Below are 12080 nucleotides of genomic sequence, written 5' to 3'. Positions count from 1 at the left end.
AAGAACAAAGCTGGAGGCATCACGTTACCTGACTTCAAACTACACTACAAGGCTACAGTAACAAAAACAGCATGGTACTGGTACCAAAACAGATATATAGACCAATGGAACAGAACAAAGGCCTCAAAAATAACACCACACATCTATAACCATCTGATCTTTGACAAATCTGACACAAACAAGCAATGGGGAAAAGATTCCCTATTTAATAAATGTTGTTGGGAAAACTGGCTAGCCATATGCAGAAAACTGAAACTGACCCCTTCCTCACACCTTAAACAAAAATCAACTCAAGATGAATCAGACTTAAACATAAGACTTAGGATTATAAAAATCCTACAAGAAAACCTGGGCAATACCATTCAGGATGTAGGCATGGGCGAAGACTTCATGTCTAAAACACCAAAAGCAACGGCCCCAAAAGCCAAAATTGATAAATGGGATCTAATTAAACTAAAGAGCTTATGCACAGTGAAAGAAACTATCATCAGAGTGAACAGGGAAACTCCAGAACGGGAGAAAATTCTTGCAATCTATCCATCTGACAAAGGGCTAATATCCTGAATCTACAAAGAACTTAAATAAATTTACAAGAAAAAACCAATCCCATCAAAAAGTGGGCAAAGGATATAGACACTTCTCAAAAGAAAACATTTACGTAGCCAACAGACATATGAACAAATGCTCATCATCACTGATCATTAAAGAAATGCAAATCAAAACCACAATGAGATACCATCTCATTCCAGTTGGAATGGCAATCATTAAAAAGTCGGGAAACAGAGATGCTGGAGAGCATGTGGAGAAACAGGAATGCTTTTACAGTGTTGGTGGGAGCGTACATTAGTTCAACCATTGTGGAAGACAGTATGGCAATTCTTCAAGGATCTAGAACTAGAACTATCATTTGACCCAGCAATCCCATTACTGGGTATATGTCCAAAGGATTATAAGTCATTCTACTATAAAGACACATGCACACGTACGTTTATTGCAGCACTGTTCACAATAGCAAAGACTTGGAACTGACGCAAATGTCCTTCAATAATAGACTGGATAAAGAAAATGTGGCACATATACACCATGGAATACTATACAGCCATAAAAAAGGATGAGTTCATGTCCTTTGTAGGGACATGGATGAAGCTGGAAAACATCATTCTCAGCAAACTATCACAAGAACAGAAAACCAAACACTGTCTTGTTCTCACTCATAACTGGGAGTCGATCAATGAGAACACATGGACACAGGGAGGGGAACATCACACACTGGGGCCTGTTGGGGAGTGGGGGACTAGGGGAGGGATAACATTAGGAGAAATACCTAACGTAGGTGACGGGTGGATGGGTGCAGCAAACCACCATGACACGTGTATACCTATGTAACAAAACTGCACATTTTGCACATGCACCCCAGAACGTAAAGTATAATTAAAAAAGAAAAAAAGCAAACATATCTCACTTCATTTTTTAAATTCTTCTGCATTATTTGCAATCCAAATTATCCTAACAGATACATCAGCTCGTTACTATATTCAAGAAACGTGCCTAAAACCAAATGACAAAGTTTTAAAATAAAGGCACATGGGAAAATTACACCACGTAAATATATGCAAACAGAAAGCAGAAATGTCAAAATCAAAAAATAAAATAAAATAAAATAAAATAAAATTAGGTCTTATCTTAATATTTTCCTATAGACCTTAAAAAAAAATCACTAATCTTCCCCAAAGCCAAGAGCTCCCTCAAAGAAAATGTGTTAAGTGATATCTATTTATGTGGGAAATAATGTAAATCTTGCCTGGATGCTATGTATTTTTCATACATCTCTTCTCTAGCCTTTTTGGTTTCTTCAAGTTGAGTTTGAAGTCTTTCAAGGCGATCCTCTTCGTGAGCACAGCGAACGCTAAGCTCCATATTTTGGCGATTGAGATATTCTTTATCCTTTTGTAGTAGAGTAACAGTCTGCTGTAACGTGGCTACCTACATACATGTAGAAACAAAAAGTATCCAGAGTGATACCATCTTACTTTTCAATGTTGACTGTATTAATTTCTTTCCTTCATGTTTTCATTCCATGAAAATTTTCCTTTTAAAAAGGGCTAATTCTTGGCATGCAACTTTTTAAAAATATAAAAATAGCTACTAAAAGTCTCTTTTTGGGGCTGGGCATGGTTGCTCATGCCTGTAATCCCAGCACTTTGGGAGGCCAAGGCAGGTAGATCATTTGAGGTCAGGAGTTTGAGACCAGCCTGCCCAACATGATGAAACCCTGTCTCTACTAAAAATGCAAAAATTAGCAGGGCATCGTGGCACATGCCTGCAATCCCAGCTACTCAGGAGGCTGAGGCAGGAGAATCGTTTGAACCTGGGAGGCAGAGGTTGCAGTGAGCCTCTTAAGATCACACCACTGTACTACAGCCTGGCCAACAGGGTAAGACTCCGGTCAAAAAAAAAAAAAAAAAAGTAAAAGTTAAAAAATAAAAAAAAAAGTCTCTTTTTGGGAGGAACTACATAACAAAAAAAAGTCTCTGCCTCAAATCTACTCCGGGCTATTTTTTTCACTAATACTATACAATTCAATATAAGTGACTCTATTCATAAGCTTACCTCTTTTGATAATTCACTTCGTTCTTTTGTTTGAATTATGTGAGAGGCTTCAAGTATTTCATGTTTTCTCCTAAGCTCAATTACTTCCTGCTCAAGTGCATCACGTTCACTATTAAAAAATTCCAACAGACATGTAAATGTTACATCCCCTTTTACAGTTAACACTTTAAAAGGGTTGACTATGCATGAGGATGCTGAATAGAGACACTAGCAATGGGGCTTGAGTGTAATTCCATGAACTATAAAGTATCTACTTTTCAGATTTAGAAGGGACTCTGTTTCAGACCTTATTCAAATACATAAAAATCAATTTATTACCTTTAAGGAATAAATATATAAACTACATAATAATAAAACTTACTAACATACATTTGGTATTTTTTCATTAGTCATCTTCAATCTTATCTTGAGGTCAAAACTTTTAAAGAATGTATACATGGCTCTAGGCTTTCAGTTCAGTTAAGGTAAAAAAACACAACTTATCATTCCGATTGCATAGTAGATACGTAGGCAGGCATTATTGTGACTATTTCATTCACAAACTGTTTATGATTACCTAAATTTTAATTTCCATTTTAAGACAAGTTCCCCAAAAAAGTTATAGCAAGAATTGGACTAAAACCTACAACAGACATTTTTAAAAATGAGCAGAGAAATCGATTTACTAACTCTTAACTACTTCCCTGCAGTCAGTAGTGCCTTTGCACTTTATTTCACTGACCCACCTGGTATTTCCAAAGAGAGGGCTGTTAGGAATTGTTTTCCTTTGCATCAGCTTTTCAAAAACGTTTAGAAAGCTTTCTTTTCCTCTAGTTAACAAAATATTATATTTATTGAAGAAAAGCTGAGCAAAGCACAAAATAACAATCACATACAAACCCAATAAGTAAAGATGACTATCAGTATTTCTATTCTGATACATATTACTACAAGTATTTTGTGCTTTTTTATTTTTAGAATGTTTAGATTATTTTTAATTTAAAAAATTAAAATTTCATTTTGTGCTTTTACATGCAATTTAAAAAAAAACCATTTTTTATACATTTTTTTTTTAATGAGATGGGGGTCTCACTGTTGTCACCCAGGCTGGACTGGAACTACTGCACTCAAGTGATCCTCCTGCCTCAGCCTGCCAGATAGCCAGGACTACAGGTTCATGCCACCATGTGCCTGACTAATTTAATTTTTTTGTTTTTGTTTTTGGAAAGACGGTCTTGCTGACTTGCTGTGGCTAGTCTTAAAATCCTGGGCTCAAGTGACCCTCCTGCCTGCGCTTCTGAAAGCACTAGGATTATAGACATGACACGCTGTACTCAGCCTGGTTCTTCTTAATACTTTTACTTACCAATCATTAATACTGTTGTATTTGTTTTGTAATATTAACTAAATATTACTTTGTTATATTTCTTCAATTCCTCTCTCTTGTTAATATATGTGAATATGTGCAGCTGTCTAATGGTATATGTAGAGAATGGGTGCCAGACCCACCCCCACAACCTGAATACGCAAATCTGTACACGCTGAAGTCCTGCAGTTGTTGCAGATCCCACCAGTCAGTCAGTCAGTCCTCTGTATATTCAGGTTTCACATCCCATGAAAATTGTATTTTCAGCTGGTGTTACGCTGATAAAAACCTGAATATAAGTGGACCCCGTGTTGGCCAAGGGTCATGTATCTACATGTGTATACATACCGACACACACATACTCATACATGTGCACTTGTTTCCTCAACTGAGACATTAGGTCCCTTTATCCTTAAATAAATCAGTGTGAATTTACTAAGGTTAAAGATAGCCTCTTATATAATCACAGTATAATTATCACACTCAGGAGACTTAGCCCTAAGACAATATTATTATCTAATATATAATCCATTTTCAAATTTTGTCAATTATCTCCCAAAATGCCCTTTGTGAAATATTTTTTTCCCTGAGCCAAGGATCTATCACCATAATGGTAATCCAAGCATCTATTATCATAACATTGTAATCTATTACCATGCAGCTAGATGTCATGTGGTTTTCGTCTCCTTTAACCTTTAAGAGTTCTTAGTTTTCCTGGTGTTTTATGACTTTTTATAGAGCACAGGCTAACTGCATCATAGAATGTTCCTTAATTTTCACTTGTCAGAAGTTTCTTTACTATTAGATTCAGGTTAGGCACTTGGGCAGGAATACTACAGAAATGATTCTCAGATAGAGAAATGCATTCTCAGTGTATTATATGAAGATGTACTGAGGTATGTGATGTCAGTTTATCCCATTATTGGTGATAGTAACTTTGATCACTAGGTTAAGGTAGCATCTGCCAGAGTTTAACTATAAAGGTATCCTTTTGCCCTTTAAAATTAATAATTGTGAAGAGATGCTTTGTGTAAATATCCTATTCCCTAACATACTTTTACTTGATGGTTTTATGTTCCAATGATGATTCTGAATCAATATTATTATGCGGCTACAAAATGGTCATTCTTACATGCATATACATTTATTGGTTGGCATTCAACCATAAAGATCCTCTTTCCCAAAAAGGATATAAATATATTTATTACCACTGAACTGTACACTTAAAAAGTGGTAAAGATGATATATTAAAAAAAATTTTAAGATCCCTTTCTGTATTTATTATTAGCCTGCACTTAAAAACTCTTATTCTGTTCAATGGACTATAATTCATCATTGTCACTATTTATTGTGATATTCAAGTTTGCCATATTTAGCCAGTTGGCACCTCTTCAAACTGGCTGTTGCAGTGTTGAATTGGAATTAGAAGTATCAACGTGGGCTGGGTGCAGTGGCTCATGCCTGTAATATCAGCACTTTAGGAGCCCAAGGTGGGCAGATTACCTGAGGTCAGGAGTTCAAGGCCAGTCTGGCCAACCATGGCCAACATGGTGAAACCGTGTCTCTACTAACAAAAACAAACAAACAAACAAACAAAAAATATATATTAGCTGGGCATGGTGGTGCACACCTGTAGTCCCAGCTACTCGGGAGGCTGAGGCAGGAGAATCACTTGAACCTGGGAGGCAGAGGTTGCAGTGAGCCAAGATCATGCCACTGCACTCCAGCCTGGGTGACAAAGTGAGACTCCGTCTCAAAAAAAAAAGAAGTATCAGTATGATCTCATCCATAGTGTGTTAAGCCTCCTCCTCATTCTCCCTCCACTGTCTCTGCCTACTCAAAGGGCCTAGAAATAATGACCAATGTAGCCATGACCACAGCATCCAAATCTTAATTTCTAAATAGCATTCCCCACTAAAAGAGATCAAGATTTCTTAGAGAAAAAGCTGAGGCAATGAAATTACAAAATGAACAAACAAAAACCAAAACTAGGAACATTATGTTATGCCAGAAAATAAGGAACTGCTAGTAAAAAAAGTGATACATTCACATCTGATTTAATGATTTTAACTGCTACAAAAAACTATATTGCAGGATAAATCTCAATTTATTTTCCATTCTGTTTCTGAAAAGCATTTGAATTTATTTTAATAATGACACAATTAACATCCACACACCTGTTTCTTTTGCACATTTGTGAGAATTTACCCAGGGCATAAAAGGCTTGTTTTTTCTTCCCCAGTTTATCTTGTATTTCATGACCTGTCTGTTTTTAAACTCATTTCTTCTACTGAGTGAACTAAAAAGGGTGATAGTTTGAGTCCTTTCTTGTTTTCCTATTAAATTTCTACCATAAAGATGTTTATCAACCTTTTTGATCAAGGCTACATTTTTCCTTCCTAAGCTTTTATTATAGTAAATGAAAACGTATGTAAAAATAGAGGTGATATAATGAACACCCATGCTCCCATCACCCAAATTCAGTAATTAACAACTCATGACTCATCTTGTTTCCTTGAGCATCCATGGCCCTGGTGGATTATTCTGATGACTGCGCATTTTAGTTTTCCCTTTTTGTATTGTATCAGTCATTGATAGCGGCAGTGGGGACATCAAAATACCAACTGGTATCATCTTAGCATCACAATCTATTTAATTTTTATTCTTTTTTATTTTATATTTTTAAAAGATGGGGTTTCACTCTGCCACCATGCTGGAGAGCAGTGGCATGATCATAGCTCACTGCAGCCATGAACTTCTGGGCTTAAGCAGTCCTCCCACCTCAACCTGGGACTAAAGGCATGTGCCACCATGCCTCTACTTTATTTTTAAATGCTTCTTTTGAACTCCAGCTTTATTCCAGAGCCCACTGAGCAGAGCTCTCAAGGATTTAAAGCTCCAATAATTATCATATTTTGGCATAACACCACATATATAAGAAATACCATGTGTCAATCATAATGGGAGTAGAAATGCCAATCTTCTATGCACAAATCTTTGCAAATTCACATATATTATGTAATTTATAATTTAAATTATGCAATTTAAATCATTCATTCATTTAACAAATATTCACTGAGTGACTACCACATTTTAAGAATTATTTCAGGTGGAGTGAACAATTAAGGTAAGGTCATTCCATTTATATTACATACACAGTACATATATATTTAAAGGCTTTCATAAATATTTATTTGATCTTAGTTTATATAGTGCAGCTATCTGTATTAGCAACATCTCATAAAAGATGAAACTTAGGCTCAGAATGAAAAGAGATGTACCAGGGACACACAGCTAAGTAGGAGCTCATTAAATTACCAAACAAACAACAGAAAAGAATATTCGTTAAACAAAGGTATTTGTTATGGCTACCTAGTAGCAAATATTAGGAAATATATTCTCAGAAAGTGTCTTTTGTTTTTTTTTTTTTTTTTGAGAGAGTATGTGTCTTCTGTCAGGAAGGAACAGCTGAAAAAAACTTCCGGGAAAACTGTTAAGCATTTAAATTGATTCCATTACATAAAAACAATCATCAAACAACCCTGAAAAAATATTTACACACGTGTGATTTTACTGGGTTTCTATCTTTGTTTACATTTTAAGACAGCAGTGACACCTAAATAAAACAAAAACAACCAATATAAAAATACAACATAAACCCAACAAACTGCTAAAACTGCATGCACTTGTGTAAAGAAGAATAAGGTAAAAAGTAAAATTAACGATTGTTGGTAAAAACTCAGGTGACTTTGATGCACGTTAAAATGGAGAACTACTACCACAGCCATTTTAACTACTTACCTCTTGACTTTATCATAGTTCTCTTGGCGGTAGTCACCTTGCTGAATTAACTGTTTTGTGTCTGCTAATTCTAAGGCCAAACGTTGACATCTAATTTGAACTTCAGAGTAGTTTTTTCTATCTTCCTCATATGTCTATAAATCAAAAGAATAATAACACATTTCAGACTAAACACTTAAAATAGTTGACCAAATTCTGTATTGAAGTCTTCTGTCAAGCTGTGATCGTCCTTGTAATTAAACAACAAAAAAATTCCTCGATTTTTAAATTTAGTAATTTTTCCCTACTCAAAGGCAAGCAATCTTAAGTTCACAGTGGTCTGTAAACTCAGTTGTTTAAAACTTAAACTGTTTTTCAAATTAAAAAATACAACAACTATGTTTTAGTTACTAGGCTAAAACATAAATGACTACAAATATTAAATGGCTTTTAAAAAACATTTACTGAGTTACTACTATCAGATGCTAAAGATACAGAAGCGAATAAAATACACTTCCTCTTCTTGAGTTTACAATTTAGAGATGAAAAGTCATATGGATATCAGTATCTACAATGAAAAATCATTACTGAAGAGATTAATCACGCAGTTCCAATTTTGGTATTCATCAAAAAAGGAATCGTGTGACCCTGGAAACACATCTTTACACTGTTCTTCCCTCTACTCTCCCCATGCCAGCAGCATGTAAGAAAGGCATTGCTGATATGGGAAGAGCAATGGAAGTAAAAACCTTAAAGTTGGTCACAAGGTTCTTTACAATCTGGTGCTGCTTACTACAAGCCCCATTTCTCACCATTCCTAATATTCACACTTCACCTTCCAACCCTAATGGAGATCTGAAGTTCTCTGAACCCACTAATGCTGCTTCTAACCTGTTCCCACTGCCTGAATACCTGCATATAATCTAAATGTTGTCTCTTCAGAGCACTGATCTCACTGTATCATTACCATCATATTAGTTTTCTCTTTATCTCACCAAAGTGTAAACATCTTAAGGGTGGGGATTTTGTCTTGCTCACTGCTGGACCTCCACCACTTTAAACATTGCCAGGTATATAATAAGAATGAAATAAAGGCCAATAAAGAAATGATTAAATATGGGAAGCTGGGAAGGGAAGGAGATGGGACTAAATTCCTACTTAATTTCTTTCTTTGAACTCATCAAATCTTGCAACAAATCAGCTCCACCTTCAGAAGCTGGCATGTTAAATGCATCCTGTGTTAAGTCATTACTGCTTAAGTAGCTGACCAGCTAAATCAGGTCCTATTCACTCCACACATACTGACTGGATCATTTCTGTGTGATTGGTTCTGGGTGAGGCACTACAGATACAAAGATGAGTAAGACAATTCTGTCCTTTTTAAACTACTAAATATAACTTTGATATTTCAGTCCCCAAATTTCTATCGAAGGGCTATTTAAGAGAAGTAATTATGGAAAAACTATATTCAGTGTGTTTTGCTTTGGTATGGTATTATGTTCTTGTTCTACACTGAAGTTTTACATGAGAATGGAATGTTACCATGGTACTTATTATGGGATTACAGCTGAGGATACGCTATCACCTCCTGAAGGATCATCACATACATCATTTCGGACCTAAGTCCTACAAGAATCTCTAGTTCTTCTGAAGAACGCGTTACCCTTCTAAACACCATTAATCAGGTCACTGTTTTGGAAGAGAGTATAGTGTTATGGCTAGGAAGGCAAGCTCCAGAATTCAACGGTCTAAAATTGAATTCCTGCAGTAAGACTCTGCGCATGTTAGTTTACCTCTTTATTCTGGTCTCCTACCTCAGAGTTCTCGTGAGGCATATATCAAGTAATACATGTAAAGTACTTATAAAAATGCCTAACATAGTAAATGCTGATTAACTATAAATTAATATTGTTAGAATGCTTCCTCTTTGCTTTGGCTTCCAAAGAGATCACAGCCAAATTAATAGTTCAACTTTAATAACTGTACAAACGCCATGACAGAATTTGGAGGAAAATAAATACAAGGAATATAAACATTAAAGGATGGGCAAAAAACAGATATCCCAAAAAACCCAAAGGAGTATTCGCAGAAACAATGGGTAAACCAGGGGTGTGTGTCAGGAAAAACAGTGGAAGACAGTGCTTTGAAGCAGTCAATAATGTTGAGAAACACTACTGATTGGTACTAAGAAATACTACTGAGAACCAACAAAAAGCCTTTAGAGTATTCAGGGGTAGGGGCAGAAGGTGGAGTGCCAGGGACTAAAAAAAATATATCTAAATACTCAGTATGTGCTTGTTTTTGGCTATTTTATATACATTGTCTGACATAATACTTAAATTTATGATGGGATGTAAAAATTATCCCCAGCTTCACAGATGAAAAAAACTGAGGCTTGGAAAGTCTCAGAGCTCCTAAGCAGTAGAGTGAGGACTCTAACCTAAGCTTGTCAAATCCAAATCAGTAGGCAACTCTTTCTACAGTTTAACAGTAAAAGTGGAGAAAATCTAGTAGCTAGAGAAGAAAACAGGGTCAATGAAGGTTTTAAAAGATGAAACAAGCTTGACAATATTCAAATATTGATAAGAAACAACTAATAGCAAAAGATGAATTACTGTTGGAGAAAAGGGGGCATATTCAGGGGAATGAAGCATACTCCTGAAAAAGGCTTCAGGATATGGGATCCACAGCTTAGATGTGGAGATTAGTCTTAGATCAGAGGCCATGTTCATCAAGGCAGGCTTTTTCCAGCTGATACAGAGTATTAACAACTTGAATATTTTAGATAGCTCTTATCAATTTGCTACAGGCCACAGCCTACTCTTACCCTAAGGCTTCACAAATTTATATTATCCACCTGGTTTCTAAAGGCATACGATTTTCCCACCCCTTGAGGGCAAGACTATTTCCATTATAAACAGTAAGAACAAACAAACCAGAATGAGTGCAGATGTGAGTAGATTTGGTGGAAGGACACTGTGGGAGTTCTCATCTGAGGATTTCCACTTTCTCTGTGAAATGAAATGCCAAGTCATCTGCTGAATGTGACAAGAAATCTGGAAAACTGGAGATGTAAGAAGAGTGGCTGGTTGCCTTAGTAACCTCTGCGAAAAATGAGAGAACTAGAAATAACAGAATTATGACCAATTGTGTGGGTCCATTTGAGGCTGATAACAATAAACTGATAGTGCTTGTTACTGCTTGTGTGATTTTTGCCAGTAGTGCTCAGCTAGAAAAATAAAGAGTTGAGAGTTTTTCAGTCTGGTTTGATAAAAAGAAAGCTGGGAGAGGAATTAGAGGATACTGGCAAAAAAAAAAAAAAAAAAAAAGTTTAAGACTGATAACGTGGTGAGGGAAGAAAATAAATTTAGGAAAGGATTGATAAATAAATAATATGGATTGGAAATTGTTAAAGACAAGTTGAAAGCAGACAATGGGAAAACATAAAAATATAGGAAATAGGATGTTTAGTGGATCAAAGTGAATTGATAACTTCAGAAGTAACTCAGTTCTGGGTGACAAGGAACCAAATGTGGGCTATAAGACTGAGTGTTAAAGTGGAGAAAAGGCAATCACTAGAGATGAGATCAATAAAATTCAAGGCCAAGGCTACAGATGAATTAATCACATAAGTAACCTAGGTAGCAGCTGAAGTGGAAAGGAAGACTAAATCTAGAGCAAGGCTTTCATTAAACAAAGAGGAATGTCCCAGTGGTCTGCAAATGAGAAATACTGTAAGGTGGGGTATCCAGATGACGAGTTCCCAAAGAAGCAGTGTTTTCTGTGAGTGCAACTGCAAAGATCTAAAACGATAAAGATAATCTGATCCTGAAATATTCAGGATATTCAGAGAGCAGTTCCATAGGAGAATATACAGAGTGTAGTATTTATTATTCATATTATATATAGCATATATATCGTATATGTATATATTTATAAATCTTCTTTAAATATAAATACCATGTGCAAGTATAAACAGAAGCAAGTATAAGCGCAGTATAGAAATGCATATATTCGACCAGCACTTTATTTACAATTTTTCAACTGGAAAATTTCCCCTTAAATTATGACTTTTGTATTTTGAATTTAAAAATCTCCTGCACTTATTGTGAGCAATTAAAATAGAGTAAGACATAGCATTGGAAACAGGAAAACTAGCATCTTCCCTCAAAATAAACCCCATGACTGCGTAGAACCGTGGTTAAAGCTATAGAGTAGAAAAGACTATTTTGTATCCTCCTCTGCATCCTTCCGTGGCTTGAGCTTAGCATCAACGTTTGTGGGAAGACTAAGCTCCAGCTCTAACTTAGAGTTTATCCTATTTTTTTCACAACACCTGATTCTT

General features: G+C 35.7%; 1 protein-coding gene across 9 annotated transcripts in view; it reads right to left on the bottom strand.

Moving 5' to 3' along the window:
* The window catches only part of PIBF1 (progesterone immunomodulatory binding factor 1), a 278245-nt gene that overhangs the window by 227252 nt on the left and 38913 nt on the right, over positions 1-12080 (bottom strand). For all 9 annotated transcript variants that reach the window (XR_003724327.2, XM_077974341.1, XM_077974345.1 and 6 more), the window contains exons 6-8: positions 7757-7890; positions 2611-2719; positions 1802-1983 (exon numbers count right to left, since the gene is read on the bottom strand). Coding sequence is in view for 8 of the 9 variants with exons in the window: in XM_077974341.1 (XP_077830467.1) it covers positions 1802-1983; positions 2611-2719; positions 7757-7890 (425 nt within the window). In the remaining variant the exon portion in view is untranslated. The remainder of the gene's footprint in view (positions 1-1801; positions 1984-2610; positions 2720-7756; positions 7891-12080) is intronic.

This window comes from Macaca mulatta, chromosome 17, assembly GCF_049350105.2.
Source record: "Macaca mulatta isolate MMU2019108-1 chromosome 17, T2T-MMU8v2.0, whole genome shotgun sequence".
In the NCBI taxonomy this organism is placed as follows: domain Eukaryota; kingdom Metazoa; phylum Chordata; class Mammalia; order Primates; family Cercopithecidae; genus Macaca; species Macaca mulatta.
Note: the sequence above shows the minus strand (reverse complement) of the source record. Positions and strands in the feature narration are given on the sequence as shown.